The 17946-nt window shown below is 41.7% G+C and overlaps 1 protein-coding gene across 8 annotated transcripts in view; it reads left to right on the plus strand.

The window, feature by feature from the left end:
* The window catches only part of CACNA2D1 (calcium voltage-gated channel auxiliary subunit alpha2delta 1), a 930857-nt gene that overhangs the window by 856148 nt on the left and 56763 nt on the right, over window positions 1–17946 (plus strand). For all 8 annotated transcript variants that reach the window (XM_077469511.1, XM_077469509.1, XM_077469512.1 and 5 more), the window contains one exon: window positions 12384–12481. In XM_077469511.1, the coding sequence (XP_077325637.1) occupies window positions 12384–12481 (98 nt within the window). The remainder of the gene's footprint in view (window positions 1–12383; window positions 12482–17946) is intronic.

Raw genomic sequence — 17946 nt, forward strand, 5'->3', positions numbered from 1 at the left:
TATCCCTTATTGACATGGAGTTCACCAGAGCTTCACAGGTTGCCACTGGAGTCCTCTTTCAGTCCTCCATGCGCACATTACTGAGATAGTGGATGTTAGAGACTTTGCACTCCTAAACCTTCCATTTGAGTATGCCCTACAGATGCTCAATAGGGTTTAGATCTGGATACATATTTGGCCAGTCCATTACCTTTACCCACAGATTTTTTAGCAAAGCAGTGGTCATCTTGGAGGTGTGTCTGAGGTCCTTATCATTTTGGAATACTGCCCTGTGGCCCAGTCTCCGAAGGGAGGTGATTATGCTCTGCTTAAGTATGTCACAGTACATATTGGCATTCATGGTTCTCTCAATGAACTGTAGCTCTGGAGTGCCATCAGCACTCATGCAGCCCGAGGCCATGACACTCCCACCACCATGCTTGACTGTAGGCAAGACACACTTGTCTTTGTACTCCTCACCTGGTTGACACCATCTGAACCAAATAAGCGTATCTGGATCTCATCAGACCACAGGACATGGTTCCAGTAATCCATGTCCTTAGTCTGCTTGTCTTCAACAAACAGTTTGTGAGCTTTCTTGTGCATCATCTTTAGAAGAGGCTTCCTTCTGGGACAACAGTCATGCAAACCAATTTGATATAGTGTGGGGTGTATGGTCTGAGCACTGACAGGCTGACCCCCACCCCTTCAACCTCTGCAGCAATGCTGGCAGGAATCATGCCTCCATTTCCCAAAGACAACCTCTGGACATGACGCTGAGAACGTGCACTCATCTTCTTTGGTTGACCATGGCGAGGCCTGTTCTGAGTGGAACATTCCTGTTAACCCACTGTATGGTCTTGGCCACCGTGCTGCAGCTCAGTTTCAGGGTCTTGGCAATCTTTTTATAGCTTATGCCATCTTTATGTAGAGCAACAATTATTTTTTTCAGATCCTCAGAGAGTTCATTGCCATGAGATGCCATGTTAAACTTCCAGTGACCAGTATGAGAGAGTGAGAGCGATAAGATCAAATTGAACACATTTGCTCTGCATTCACACCTGAGACCTTGTAACACTAACGCGTCATATGACACCAGGGAGGGAAAATGGCTAATTGGTGACAATTTGGACATTTTCACTTAGGGGTGTACTCAGTTTTGTTGCTATCAGTTTAGATATTAATGGCTGTGTGTTGAGATTTTTTGAGGGGAGGCATTTTTTGAGCTAGATCTCACTGCAGTCAGTTCCTGGTGGTGTACTGTATCCACTATACTTCTGGCAGGCAGGTGATTTAGTTAGCTGCAGTGTATTTCATATATATATATATATATATATATATATATATATATATACACATATATGTCCACCGCATACAGTTTAGCTTACAGTTCAGCTAGATCTCACTGCGATCCATTCCTGGGGGTGTACTGTTTCTACTATACTTCTGGTAGGCAGGAGATTCAGTTAGCTGCAGTGTAGTTCATATATATATATATATATACAGTCAGTCTGGTGTACACACTGTTTCTCTACTATACTTCTGTCAGGAAGGGGATTCATTTAGCTGCAGTGTACTTCACTGACTGTGTATGCATTTCACTGACTGTATATATATATATATATATATATTAGCTAGATCTCGGTCCATTCCTGATGTACTGTTTCTAATATACTTCAGGCAGGCAGGTGATTCAGTAATCCGCAGTGCATAAAATATATATATATACAGTCTCCTACAAATATATACAGTGCCTGGATTTTTGAAACTTTTTTAGCTAAGTGGGGCGTGCAAAATTATTCGGCCCCCTTGTGTTAATACTTTGTAGAGCCACCTTTTGCTGCGATTACAGCTGCAAGTCGCTTGGGGTATGTCTCTATCAGTTTTGCACATCGAGAGACTGAAATTCTTGCCCATTATTTCTTGCAAAACAGCTCGAGCTCAGTGAGGTTGGATGGAGAGCGTTTGTGAAAAGCAGTTTTCAGCTCTTTCCACAGATTCTCGATTGGATTCAGGTCTGGACTTTGACTTGGCCATTCTAACACCTGTATACATTTATTTGTGAACCATTACTTTGTAGATTTTGCTGTATGTTTGGGATCATTGTCTTGTTGGAAGATAAATCTCCGTCCCAGTTTCAGGCCTTTTGCAGACTCCAACAGGTTTTCATCCAGAATGGTCCTGTATTTGGCTGCATCCATCTTCCCCTCAATTTTAACCATCTTCATACAGAGACTTGATTACACACAGGTGGATTCTATTTATCACCATCAGTCATTTAGGACAACATTGGATCATTCAGAGATCCTCGCTGAACTTCTGGAGTGAGTTTGCTGCACTGAAAGTAAAGGGGCCGAATAATTTTGCACGCACCACTTTTCGGTTTTGTATTAGTTAAAAAAGTTTCAAAAATCCAATAGATTTCGTTCCACTTCACAATTGTGTCCCACTTGTTGGTGATCCTTCACAAAAAATAAAAATGTTATATCTTTATGTTTGAAGCCTGAAATGTGGCAAAAGGTTGAAAAGTTCAAGGGGGCTGAATACTTTCGCAAGGCACTGTATATATTCACTGCATTCTAGTCTAACCAAGCCAATATCTGACTGCAGGTAGTTCCTGGTGTACGTTTTCAAATACACTTTCAGGCAGGCAGGTGATTCAGTGATCTGCAGTGCATAGAATATATATACAGTGCCCTACATATATATATCCACTGCATTCTAGTCTAGCCAAATCTATACCTGACTGTTGGTAGTTCCTGGTGTACGTTTTCAAATACACTTTCAGGCAGGTGATTCAGTGTTCTGCAGTGCATAAAATATATATACAGTCTCCCACATATATATATCCACTGCATTCTAGTCTAGCCAAGCCTATATCTGACTGCCGGTAATTCCTGGTGAACATTTTTAAATACATTTTCAGACAGGCAGGCAGATGATTCAGTGATCTGCAGTGCATACAATAGAGATACAGTCTCTTACATATATATATATATATATATATATATATATATATATATATATATATATATATATCCACTGCATTCTAGTCTAGCCAAGCCTATATCTGACTGCAGGCCATTTCTGGTGTACTTTTTCTCGTAAACTTCAGGCGTTCAGGTGTTCTGCTAATAAAAATTTTACAGCATGTTTGGAAGGCCATGGGGCATGCTTGACCTTTTTTTGTCAGCTGGCTGTGTTGATCCACAACATGCAGAAGAGTTGGTAGAGTGGATAACTAAGCCGTCCTCATCCTCCTCATCCTCCTGGTTTAGAGCAGTTTGCCTTCCAATGCAACTGCCAAAGCGGCCTATTCCATCGGCTCAATGTCATCAGTCACTCCTTCCCTAGCCCCACCATCATGCACGGAGGAGTCCCCCAAACTGTTCGACCAGTGTCGAGTACATGCTGCAGGAGGATGCGCAGCATTTTCGAAGGCTATGTTGATGATACCCAGGTTGAGGAAGGCAGTTAGATGAGCCCAGAGAGAGGGGTTACCCAAGAAGGACAAGACACTGGCAGTCGTGTTCCCCCAGCTGCAGCATACTGCCAGGTTTGTTCCAGTGACGAGGAGGGAGGGGATGATGAGGTCACTGACTCTACATGGGTGCCTGATAGAAGAGAGGAGGAGGAGGCACATCTCCAGCGAGGCAGGATGCCCTCCAGGGGCCAGCTTAAGGGCAGCAACCCAACTGCATCACACCGCAGAGCTCCGCATGTGCAGGGCACTGCTGACTCCCCACATATTTTGAAAAGTTCTTTGGTGTGGGTCTTTTTGATACATGTGCAGCAGATCGCACCGTTGCTGTTTGCAACATATGTCTGAAGCGTATCATGCGTGGCCAAAACAGCAGCCGCTTGGGCACCACATGCTTGACCAGACATATGACGACCTCCCATGCAGTTCGTTGGCAAAAGTACTTAAAAGACCCATATCAAAGAACAAGGTGGACCTCTCCATCAGCTGGGATCTCCAATCCCACTATACCTTCAGTCCTCTCAGAAACCTGCACTGAGAGTTGTAGAATTAGGTGTGCCAAGTACTTGCGGGCAATCTGCTATTGCTACACCAACATCCGATTGTAGCAGGCAAATTCCCTACCCCAGTTGCTAAACCGTCAAAAGAAATTCGGTCCCAGCCATCCACATGCTCAGTGGCTGAATGCTAGCTTGGCTAAATTGCTAGCACTCCAACTGCTGCTTTTTCAGCTGGTAGACTCGGCCCACTTTTGTGAATTTGCGGAATGTGCAGTACCTAATTGGCAGGTCCCAAAACTTAATTTCTTTTCACGGAAGGCCTTTCCGGCTCTATACCGGCATGTGGAAGGCAATGTCTTGGCCTTGTTGGACAGGGCGGTCAGCGGTAAGGTGCATATTACCGCTGACTGATGGTCCAGCAGGCATGGACAGGGATGTTACCTTTCTTTCACGGTGCACTGGGTAAGTCTGCTGGCCACTGGGAAGGACATGGTGCAGTATTGTTGGAGCTTGTTCATCCACCACGCCTCTAAAATGCTAGTAGTGGTGATTCTGCCAGACCTTTCTCCTCCACCACCTCCTCTTCTTCCTCTATGGCCTCTTCCTCTGAAGATTTCTCCTCTGAACCAGCGGTGCTCCGTAGGCATTCAAGGGGCTATGCAAGCACTCAGGCAAAAAGATGCCATGTGGTGCTTGAGTTGGTCTGCTTAGGGGACAGGAGTCACACTGGGGCAGAGATTCTGTCAGATATGCAGCGGCAGAATTAGAGGTGGTTGATGCCACGCCAACTTCAGGCAGGAATGGTGGTTTGCGACAATGGCACCAACCTCCTCTCTACCCGCCAACAGGGACGCTTGACCCATGTTCCCTGTTTGGCTCACATCCTTAATTTGGTGGTGCAGAGGTTCTTTTGCAAGTACCCGGGCTTACAGGATCTCCTGAGGCAGGCCAGGAAAGTCTGTGGGCATTTCCGCCGGTCATATAATGACCAGTGCTCGGCTGGCTGACCTTCAAAAGGAATGCAACCTGCCCAAGAACCGCCTCATTTGTGACATGCTCACCAGGTGGAACTCAACATTAGCAATGCTGTAGCAGCTGCACATGCAGCAGAGGGCCATTAATGAGTACCTGTGTGAGTATGGCACCAGGACAGGGCCAGGGGAGCTTGGCTTTTTTTTGCCATGCCAATGGCTACTGATCAAGGATGCATGCACTGTCCTGTCACCATTTGAGGAGGCCACAATGATGGTGAGCAGTGACAGTGCATGCATTAGTGATACTGTCCCTCTTGTCTTCCTGTTGGAGCACGTGCTTCATGGAATATTGGACAGGGCACTTGAGGAAAAACAGAGGGAGGAAGAGGAGGACTTCCTTACCTCTCAAGGCCCTCTTTATCCTGACAGTATTCCTGCGGTGCCCGTCAATCACACAGGAAGAGGATGAGGTTGAGGATTGTGTCAGCCTGGAGGTGGAGCTTAGCACTCAGCAGTCTTCAAGAGATCATTTTCAGTCACCAGAAACCCATTGACTTGTACATGGCTGGGAGGAAGAGGTTGTGGATCATGTCATCCTTAGTGGCCCAGAGGACTCCGGATTGAATGCCTCAGCAAACCTTCACTGCATGGCCTTCCTGATCCTGCAAAGCCTGTGAAAGGACTCTCAGATTTGTGGTATCAAGGAGAGGGATCATTACTGGCTGGCAACCCTTCTTGATCCACGTTACAAGGGTAAGGTTGTGGAACTTATCCAGCCTTCGCAGAGGGAGCAGAGGATGAAACATCTTTGGGAGGACTTGCAAAAAGGTTTATGCAATGCATTTCCAGAGCCTGGGAGGTTACAATTTCTAGGTCTTCCTGGACAATGTGTTACTGAGGCTTTGGTCAGTCACAGAAGGAGCCCCAAGGTCCGATCGGTTCCAGCAACTGTCTGTCTGATTTACATGGTGCAGGAATACCTAGAGGTAAGATCAGACTTGGAGACCTTTCCAACCGAAAATCCACAGGGTTACTGGGTCTTAAGGATGGATCACTGGCCAGAGCTTGCACAATATGCAATTGAGCTACTGGCCTGTCCTGAATCCAGTGATCTTTCTGAACTCACATTCAGTGCTGCTGGAGGCTTTGTAAATGATCACAGAGTGCGCCTGTCCACAGACTCAGTCAATCAGCTCACCTTCATAAAAAAGAATCAGTCTTGGATCACCAGCTACCAAGCACCTGATGCTGATGTAACCGATTCATTTTTCTATGAATGTGATATAATTACAATTTTTGATCTAATATTTCACAGCAGGGCCCATTCCTGCACCCAATAAGAGTATCTGTGAGGGGTTATAGTGTTGTGTTATCACCACTGCCTACGACCAATTTTTATGAACCTGTTTAACAGGGGTCTGTAATTCCAATTTTTGATCTAATATTTCACAGCAGTGCAGCAAGTTCCTGCTCCCAACAAGAGTATCTGTGAGAGATTAAAGTATGGGCCACCACCACCACCACTGCCTAAGACCCAATTTTTCTGCCCCTGTTTAACAGGGGCGTATAATTATAATAATATTTTGCAGCAAGACTCGTTCTTGCTCTCAACTAGAGTATCTGTGAGGCGTTGCAGTGTTGTGGCACCACCACCAGTGCCTAAGGCCTAATTTTTCTGCCCCTGTTTAACAGGGTCATGTAATTCCAATTTTTGCTGTAATATTTCACAGCAGGGCTCATTCTTGCACTCAACTAGAGTATCTGTGAGGGGTTGCAGTGTTGTTCACCACTACCAGTGCCTAAAGCCCAATTTTTCTGCCCCTGTTTAACAGGGGCATGTAATTACAACATTTACTCTAATATTTTACAGCAGGGCTTGTTCCTGTGCTCAACAAGAGTATCTGTGAGGGGTTACAGTGTTGTGCCACCACCACTGCCTAAAACCCAATTTTTCTGCCCCTGTTTAACAGGGGTGTGTATTTACAATTTTTGATCTAATATTTCACAGCAAGGCCTATTCCTGTGCTCAACAAGAGTATCTGTGAGGGGTTACAGTGTTGTGCCACCACCACTGCCTAAAACCCAATTTTTCTGCCCCTGTTTAACAGGGGTGTGTATTTACAATTTTTGATCTAATATTTCACAGCAGGGCCCATTCTTGCACCCAACAAGAGTATCTGTGAGGGGTTGTGCCACCACCAAAACCACCGCTTAAGGCCCAATTTGTATGCCCCTGTTTGACAGGGGTGCTTAATTAAAACTTTTGATCTAATATTTCACAGCAGGGCCCATTCCAGCGCTCAACAAGAGTATCTGTGAGGCTTTACAGTGTTGTGCCACCACCACCGCCTAAGGCCCAATATTTCTGCCTCTGTTTAACAGAGGGCATGTAATTACAATTCTTGATATAATATTTTGCTGCAGGGCCTGTTACAGCACCCACCAAGAGTAACTGGGAGGGCTTACAGTGTTCTGGTACCACCAACACCTAAGGCTCAATTTTCCGCAGAGTATATAGGGCAGGCTGTATAGTATATACAGGTGGTCCTCTATTTTCAAAGATTGAAATTACAAACCACTACTACTTACAAACGGAGGGAGACAACAGGAAGTGTGAGGAAATCTACCTCTAGGAAAGGGAATTCTCTCCTGTAAGAATTGATATGGGAAAAAGGTGTCTCCACTGATGCTTTATCACCAATTCTTTTTTCTACAACAACCCAACATTTTCAAAATCCAATTCTCTTTGGGACAGAAAGTGAGGTGAAATCTTCTGAACAGGGAAACAGACAGCAAAACAAATGTTACAGGGGTGATGTTAACCCTTCCCTATGTTATCCAAAAAGCTTTTAAATAGATTTTTTGGCTGGAGCTACACATAGAAAATGTACCTGTTCCAAATTACAAACAAAATCAACTTAAGAACAAACCTACAGTCTCTATCTTGTTTGTAACCCAGGAATCTCTCCCCAGATACCCAACTATATGTCTCCAATAATTGGGGCCCAGGATTTGGTTCTGGGTTTGATGAAATTAAGATTCAAAGCTTTTTTTCCGATTAATAGTTAAGGATTAAGCACTTTTTACATAAGGGTTGATGTCGGTCCATCTCCAAGATCCAAAACATGCTCTTTCCATCACTATACTACTGAAGAGCTTTGAAAATACAGTGTTTTCTAATTACCATCCAATTGAGTGTAGTACCCAAGAGGCCGGTCTCGTTGTTTGAGCAACACTGTCTGAATACCTCATTACTTTGCCATACGCTTTTATTCTGACTAAATAGTTAAGTATTAAGCACTTTTTACATAAGGGTTGATGGTGGTTCATCTCTGAGATCCAAGACATGCTCTTTCCATCACTAGACTATTGAAGAGCCATGCAAATACAAAATTTTCTAATTACCATCCAATTGATTGTAGTATCCCAGAGGCCAGTCTCGTTTGAGCAACACTGTCTGAATACCTCATTACTTCACTATACACTATTGAATTCTTATTCTTTCATGAATAAATCTCCGGAGGAATATGTCTCCCTCTTTCTACAGAAGTGGGAATGGGACCTGGATAAGACCCTGACAAATAACTAGAGGATTTGTGTCCTCTTCTTTGACCATCAGTCCTCCCTCTCCAGTATATAGTTACATAGTAACATAGTAGGTAAGGTTCAATAAAGAAAAGTTCTTATTTTCAAGACAGTTCAACCTGTGTAGGTGTATGTGTGTCAGTGTCTATAATTATTTCCCGTATCACTGTATGTTGTGTTCTTTAAGATGCACATCCAAGAGTCTTTTAAAAATATCCATACTCCCTACTGCCACCACCAATTGTGGAAGAGAGCTCCACAGCCTTATTGCCCTGACAGTGAAAAAACCCCTGTGCAGTTTAAAGTTAAACCGCTTCTCCTCCAATCTCATTGTGTGGCCCTGTGTCCTCTTACACCCCCTGAGACTATGAGACTGAATATTTTTTCCTATGCTGGGATCACCATTGAGATATTTGTAAATCATTATCATGTCCCCTCTAAAGCGTCGCTTCTCCAGCGAGATCAAATTTAGTGCTTGTAGTCGTTCCTCATAATTGAGGTCCTCCAATCCCCTTATTTATTTTGTTGCCCTTCTTTGGACTCTCTCCAGCTCCAGCACATCCCTTCTGAGGACTGTGACCAGAACTGGACAGAATACTAACCAGAGTTCTATATAGTTGCAGGATTATTGTTTTATCCCTGGAGTATATCCCCTTTTTTATGCATGCTAAAATTCTGCCTGCCTTGATAGCTGCAGCTTGAATTGTATGCTATTGCTCAGTCTGTCATCTACCAGGACCCCCAGCTCTTTCTCCATCCTTGATTCCCCCAGCGGTTCTCCCCCTATCTTGTAGTTTGTAGTTATGTTTTTTTGCCCCCAAGTGCATTACTTTACATTTCTCCACATTAAACCTCATTTGCCGTGTAGTTGCCCACTCCATTATCAGGTCTTTCTGTAAAATGTGTACATCCTGATGTGAAGTTATTGCCCTGCTTATTTTTGTGTTGTCTGCAAAAACTGAGATTGATCTATTTATCCCATCCTCTATATAATTTATGAATAAATTGAATAGGATTGGTCCCAAGACAGAACCTTGGGATACCCCACTTACCACTCTATACCAGTCTGAGTACATGTTATTTATCACCACCCTTTGAAAACGCCCCTGTAACCGTTTTTTTACCCAAGAACAAACCTTATGGTCCAAGCCTTCCAACCTCAGCTTGTAGATTAAGTGCTTATGGGGTACTGTATCAAATGCTTTTGCAAAATCAAGATACACTTAATCCACAGGCCTCCCCCTGTCTAGTATGCTGTCCATAAAATATTAGGAACAATGGTCTGGCTATAACCTGACTGAGTTCTCCATGGCCTCTCGTGTGTAGCCATCCGGCCCTGGTGATTCATTTGTATTAAGTTTATCTAGTCTTTCCTTGACTCCGGCCTCTGTTAGCCACAAGGGTACATCCTATGATGTGTCACTAAGAGTATTGCTGCAGTTAGTATACCCCTCCTTTTCCTGCGTAAAAACTGAGGAGAAGAAGGTATTTACATACCAAGATGTGGGATATAAACTGTTGACAGATTGGTATAGGGTACCTACTCTACTTCATAAGATATTCCCCTTAGTCTCACCATTGTGTTGGCGATGACAACAAGACACTGGTACCCTATTACAGATATTTTTGTCATGCCCTTGCCTACATCCCTTTTGGGAAGAAATTTGATGCCTGATGTTTAACTCATAAATATATCCTTTCCACATGTTACTCCACTCTCAAGGTGCAGATACAAGAGACCTCTCTTGGTCCATTTACACAATGCTGCAAAGGTATGAGTTCCACATAAATGGAGAAGTACAGACCCATTGATGGTTGGTCAATGGATAGCAGTGGTAAACTAGATCAATGATAGGAATACCTGGTGGTGGTCATGAAAAATAAAGATGAGCAGTTTGATAAAACATGGCATTATTAGCATGATGTTCAATACTCACAGGAAAATGCCACACACCTATTCACCCTGATCACACAGGCCCTGTCTTAGTAGAGATCATACTTGGCACATTTGAGTCTCTCTCCCCTTCCCTTTTCCTTCCCCTTATATATTTCACTTCTCTCCCTCACATTTTATGCACCATTTCGCTGTTTTACTCTTCATGGCTTTAGTGTCATTATAGACCTCCTAGAATTATTTTTTTTTTAACCACTTCCCACCCGGCCAATGCATATATACGGCCGGGTGGGAGCCGTCTACTCCTGATGGGACGTTCAGGAACGTCCTTCAGAAGTAGCGGGAGAGGAGAGCAGAACTCTGCAGCCGGCTGATGATCAGTGAGTATGAGCTGTTTTTTACAGCTTTTTACTCACTGATCATCAGTCTAGTGTCAACACACAACACACCACACAGTACAAACACAGTCCCCACATATGTCCCCAAAACACACATGTCCCCAAAACATACATGTCCCCAAATAATAAAAACACATGTCCCCCACATATGTCCCACTAAAATCACATGTCCCAATGATTATCTGCACACATATGTACGTGATCACCTGCACACATATGTACATGATCATTTGCGTACATATGTCCCTGATCACACAAACCAATTATTATACACTTAACGGAATTTTTTTTTACCAAAAACATGTAGCAGAATACATTTTGGCTTAAATGTATGACAAAATTAGATTTTATTGGATTTCTTTTCAAATAGAAAAAAGAAAATATTGTTTTTTTTCCAAATTTCCGCTTTTTTTGCGCTTATATCGCAAAAAATAAAAAACGGAGTCGTGAATAAATAACACCAAAATAAAGCTCTATTTGTGCGAACAAAATGATAACAAATTCATTTGGGTACAGTGTAGCATGACCGCGCAATTGTCATTGAAAGCGCTAGAGCGATGAAAGCTGAAAATTGGGCTGGGAAGGAAGGGGGTGAAAGTGTATTGTAGTGGTTAAATAAGCCCTTTCAGCTCAAGCATGGTTTCCTTGGATCTTTTTGCTATGTATGAAATATATCAGGGGTTAGGAGACCTTCTCTCACAAATCTTACAAAAGATTAATTATGCCTTATTGTGCTGTTTCGGCTAAAATTTAATTTATGTCCATGTATCTCCTCCTGTACTTCATTGTTCTATGTCTATTTCCTTTTTACAGTGGAAATTGTCTTTTTGTTAACTGAGCTGTATGCTTTGCTGAAGGATTAAATAAAACTTACAATTATAAACAAAAAAAAAATATGACCCCCAAAACCTGTTTACCTTATTGACCACTGCTTCTGAGAAGAGTGAACAGAAGTGATTGAACGGTTTAGTTCATGGTTTAAAGCTAATGGCTACATAAGTAAAATAATGTAGTGAGAGCACAAACAAACACATACAATCTTTTGGCCAAAGATCTTTAAATGTACAGCATATAGTGCAAAAGCTATGAATTTTCAGCTTTCTTGAAGAACATATTCTAGTAACCACAGCCAGGATAATTAGATACTTAATGTGTGACCCACTTTTCATTAGCTGCCTGTTACTGTAGAGCAAGGACAATACTAGAATTGTAAAAGACTTGGGGAACATTAAGAAAACATTTGACCACCAGTGAGTGTGGCAGTGAGAGTGCCTTGAAGGGGAGTAGATTAAAGGGGAATGGTTATAGTCTGAACCTACTTGCCGATACTAGCAAAGCACATGATGTATGGGAATCAGGTACAAGATAACTAAAATATCTTAAATGATGTTTCACATTTGTCTATACCTGGCTCTGTTTTGAAAGCAATGACTGAAATTTCTTCATTATAATTTGTTATAATTCTCAAGTATTATCTAATTAAGATAATTATTGCATTCACCCCCAACTATTATGTGTTTTTAAAGAAAGAAATATACATTTTATAGTAATGCATGTATTTTCTTCCAACAGGGAATACTGTACTGATCTACCCATATCTAGTAATAACACAGAATTCCTTGTAAATTTTAACAATTACATAGACACAAGAACACCTTCATACAAAGAATGTAAGTAGATATTTCTTTCTTTTCAAGACATTAACCCATGCTCTTTATTATTTACATTGTGTATTTTATGACAAAATGTACTTCTATTATAAAGTATATACTGTATATATATATATATATATATATATATATATATAATCTATAATGAAATATTTTTGTTCCAGGCTGCAGTGGGAAAATCTCCCCACAGAGCTCAGCTCTGGAAACAGCTCAGGAAACCACAGGGATTTGCTAAATATTGTTTTTCATATTAGAGGTCATTGGGCTGATCAGAAAAATCTGTAAAATTTGTAAACATTTTCATTAAATGTTGTTTTCTTGTTGTTGACGCCCCCTTGAGCTTTTTGCGTATTCATCCCCTGCACTCTAGACTCCCTTCCTGTGTTCTAGTAGGTGTGCCAACATTCTATGTTCCCCTTTAGAAGATGTTCTGTGCACATATTCGTACACCCATTAGATGGCCACTTTTTTTTTTTTGCATAGCCAGCTCATATTGTTTGCTATTTCAAATTTACCAGTTCCTGACGCTGTTTGTCCTAACTCTACTTGCTCTGATCATACTGTAACTCCTGATCAGTACTCAGATCTACCTTTTGATTGCTTTTCATGTCCCTTGACAGCAACCCCCATTATGAGTCTTAATTATGCGTCTAATACTTTGGTACTGACAACACCTAACTTTTTTGACTCCTGCTTAAAACTCCACGATGCTCAATGTTTAACATTCTGCTTCTCTGTGGGCACTTTGATAGCATCTAGGTCAGCCCTGTTGCATTTTCTGTCTAGCTTTACACCCAGTTGGGGAACAGTTCACAATCTAGACACTCTAGGCTGGCACAAAAAAACAACAACTATTTGCTGGCCCATACGTTAAGTTTACCCAAAAAGTAACTGCTATAGTATGCTGCAAACCTAAGAATCTGAGACCTTTATGTGCAATTTTGAATCTCATTGTTATGTTGGTGCTTTGGTTTTTCCTGTGTTTTTTCTTCTGTTAAAAAAAAATGTTCACTATGGGGGTTATTTACAAAAGGTAAATCCACTTTGCACTGCAAGTGCACATGAAAGCGCACGGAAAGTACACTTGGAAGTACAGTCGCTTTAAATCTAAGGGGTAGATCTGAAATGAGTGGAAGCTCTGCTGATTATATCATCCAATCATGTACAAGCTAAAATGCTGTTTTTTTTATTTTCCATGCATACCCTCCTCAGATCTACAGTGACTTTACTTCCAAGCACGCTTTCAGTGCACTTTCAAGTTCACTTGGAGCGCAAAGTGGATTTACCTTTAGTAAATAAACCCCCTATATCACTTTATTATTTTGGATGTCATAATATGCAGTATATCAATACATATTTTCAGTGTCTCTGATCATTAAGTCACAATTTTAAGACCTTTGAAGAAACAGACTTTGAAATATACAAAATTGTAAATACAACATTGCTTTTCTAAGATAACATTCTATTTTTGAACATTTTACAAGTCTCTATAGGAAGGATCTTACAACTATCAGTAATGACTGCATTGTAATTTATCTTCAGTTATCTGGCTTATTGCGGAACTGCTCTTTATATCCCACTTTTCTGACTGTTGTACATACACTTTTTAAAACACCAGGATAATTAAAACTAAACATAAAAATTCCTGTGCCAAAAAAAAGTACTTAGCGGGTCTTTTTAAGTACTAAATCAAAATAAGTTTGTGTATCTTAAATGATTTGGTAATTAAATATCTACTAGATCATTTATTGGCACATTTTAAAGTTAAAAAGCAAATCTTTTAGTAATCTTAGGCCGCGTACACACGGGCGGACTGTTCGCCCAACTTTGTCCGCTGAACAGTGTTTGGGCGGACAGTCCGCTCGTGTGTGGGCTTTCAGCGGACAGTTTCAGCGGACAGTTGGACGGACAAGGTTTTTCGGAATTTCCGAAAAACTGTCCGCTGAAACCTTGTTTCAGCGAACAGTCCGCTCATGTGTAGGCTTGTTCGTCAAACAAAGTTGCGCGCATGCTCAGAAAGGATTTTCACGCCGAAAGCTATAATGCAGTGTATAGGACGTCGTATTTTTCGTCCCGTCGTACGTGCCGTTCACGTCATCGCGCACGGTTTCAGCAAACTGTTCATTCGTCGTGTGTGGCCATGTCCGTCCATGCTAATTTTGAGCGGACTGTTTGCCGAAACTGTTGGACGGACAAAGTTGGGCGAACAGTCCGCCCGTGTGTACGCGATGACGTGAACGGCACGTACGACGGGACGAAAAATACGACGTCCTATACACTGCATTATAGCTTTCGGCGTGAAAATCCTTTCTGAGCATGCGCGCAACTTTGTTTGACGAACAAGCCTACACATGAGCGGACTGTTCGCTGAAACAAGGTTTCAGCGGACAGTTTTTCGGAAATTCCGAAAAACCTTGTCCGTCCAACTGTCCGCTGAAACTGTCCGCTGAAAGCCCACACACGAGCGGACTGTCCGCCCAAACACTGTTCAGCGGACAAAGTTGGGCGAACAGTCCGCCCGTGTGTACGCGGCCTTAGACTTATTAGGAAAGTCCTTTGGAAATTTAAATAACATATTTTAGCTATATATGGATATTTTCGTTAAATGCAGTTAACAATTCTTTTCCATTGTATTTTGGTTAAATAAAGGATAAAAAGGTTGTATTAAGTGGGGCTGTAAAGTAGCAGAAATAGCTAAATAGATATTGGACTAACAATATTTAGCATTACCGAATTTTCCAATACACACATGTACACACACTTTGGTTTAAACTCTGAAAGAAGCTCATGAGATCTCTGGGAAGAAAAAGTTATGATTCTTTGCAGCTCTGTCAGTATATATAAACATGCACATCTGTGTGGTACTCTGGAACTTTAAGAGAGAACCCAAGGCAACACAAACACACACTGGTGTAAATACCTTTAGGAACCATTATTAACTAGCATAATTAATTGATACTCACATAGTTTTGTTTTTTAACAGGCTTGATTTTTGGCATACATTGAAAACTCACTGTATTTAGGGCTCTTAGCACTTTATGAAGTCATGTTATACAGAATAAGATGTTATACAGAATAAATCCTGCACAGCAATGAAACAATGTACTTACTACTGGGAATTTCAAATTCAAATAATTTTTAATGAATTTGTTTTGTTATTTTTGTTTAGTTTTTATAAATGCACATCAGGCCGCATATATGTGATGATCCCATTTATAAAACTTTAAATTGCCACTATTTTTTAGGAGTTTTGCTAACGCCTTCATCCAGTTTGCATAAGTGTGAACCCAGCCTGAAGGTGGTCATTAAACAGCTGCTCTAGTGTAGAGAAGAGAGGAATCCCTTTGAACTTTTTTTTTAAAAGCTCCGAATAAAGTATTAAATTGAGGAGGCAGGGATTAATTTTTTTGAAGGATTCGTTTTTTTTAAATGTATGTCACTTTTTTTAGTTTTAGAGTTTGATAAGGGTAGAACCCCTGTCAGTTTTTACGGACATCCAGGGCTTCCTGTTCTGACAGGAAGTGAGAGGAATGTTTTAACAGCAATGCAGGCAGAAAAATATATGTTTTTCTTAACCACTTAAGGACCGCCTCACGCCGATATACGTCGGCAGAATAGCACGGCTGGGCGAAAGCACCTACAGGTACGTTGCCCTTTAAGTGCCCAGCCATGGGTCACCCGCGCCACAGGCGGCACACTCGCGACCGTGGCCGTGGGACCCGTGGGACCCGCGGACCCGATCGCCACCGGTGTCCCACGATCGGGTCACAGAGCTGAAGAACGAGGTGAGGTAAGTGTAAACAAACCTCTCCTCATGCTTCCTAGTGAGCCTGTCACTGATCGTCTGTTCCTTGTCATAGGGAAAGACGATCAGTGAAGCCACGCCCCCCTACAGTAAATAAACCAATCACACACACATTAAACCCCTACACTGCCCCTAGTGGTTAACCCCTTCACTGCCAGTGAAATTTTTACAGTAATCAGTGCATTTTTAATCGCACTAATGCCAATGGTCCCTAAAAGGTGTCAAAATTGTCTGATGTGTCCACATAATGTCGCAGTCACAATAAAAATCACTGCTCGCTGCCATTACTAGTAAAAAAAAATATTAATAAAAATGCCATAAAACTATCCCCTATTTTGTAGCCACTATAACTTTTGCGCAAACCAATCAATAAACGCTTATTGTGATTTTTTTTTTACCAAAAATATATAGAAGAATATGTATCGGCCTAAACTGAGAAAAAAATTTTTTTTATATATTTTTGGGGGATATTTATTATAGCAAAAAGTAAAAAATATTTAATCAAATACCACCAAAAGAAAGCTCTATTTGTGGGAAAAAAAGAACACCAATTTTGTTTGGGAGCCACGTTGCATGACCGCGCAATTGTCAGTTAAATGGGCACAGTGCTGAATCACAAAAAAGGGCTTGGTCTTTTAGCTGCAAAATGGTCCGGGGCTTAAGTGGTTAAAGTAGAACTATAAGCAATTTTTCCCCCATTTTAAGCATACTTTTTTGCCATCTGTGTCCCATTTTGGGGAGATTTACCTTCACTTGTTGTTCCATGGCCAAAACAGGAAGTAAGGGGGAATCTCTCTAATGAGGGCACAGATAGCAATAAAAACCTGACATGGGGTCTAATCCATCTCTAATGAGGGCACAGATAGCAATAAAAACCTGACATGGGTTCTAATCCATCTCCACTCTAGTCAAAATTAAAAAATATGTTTTGCCTTTAGCTGTAGTTTAACTCTGCTATGGGGGTATACTGGTAATCAATCTCTTTTCCAGTTCAGCAGAGAGGAGGAAAGCTTTTAATGAAGACTTTTGGGGCTCCAAAAAAACATATATCCATACTCACCTCCATGCTGCAACATCGTCTGATGCGGAAACTTTCCCACGTTAGCTCCAAACCCAAGAACTGAGTAATCACATGGCCACTGATCTCTCACTCCTCATTCAGCTCTAAAGAGAGAATGGTGACTGTCAGTTACCACTCTCACCTCTGCCTGTCCAGGGCTCACATGAGCGCCAAGCTGGAGAGGGGCAGGCTCAGCTGGTTTTCGGCTCTCACGCTAGCTGAGAGCCAGAGCCGGATGTAAATTAAGCAGCTGGGGGGAATCCTGACAATATGGTTGACATCCTGGTCACAATGGTCACCAGGTTATTCCCACATAGTCTTCATGTGGGAATAACCCGCACTCCCTTTTTTCCTATTTGTTCCATTATTTTCTATTATGTTGGTGATTCCTCTATATTTATTTAATTACACCCCTGACAAAGCTCTTGTTTGAGTGAAGCATGTAGGGTAATTTTGGGAACACTTGTTTTATATATACTTTTTTGGGGTACACATGGTTTATTGGGGTGGGGGTTCTGGTTCCTAGATTTGATGGTCTTTTAAAGTAGTCCAGTTAATATATATGGAGGAAGTACAGTGAATGGGGAGGCTGTTAATGCA

This window comes from Lithobates pipiens, unplaced genomic scaffold, assembly GCF_037356315.1.
Source record: "Lithobates pipiens isolate NorthernLeopardFrog02 unplaced genomic scaffold, aLitPip1_a1.2 Scaffold_8, whole genome shotgun sequence".
In the NCBI taxonomy this organism is placed as follows: Eukaryota; Metazoa; Chordata; class Amphibia; order Anura; family Ranidae; genus Lithobates; species Lithobates pipiens.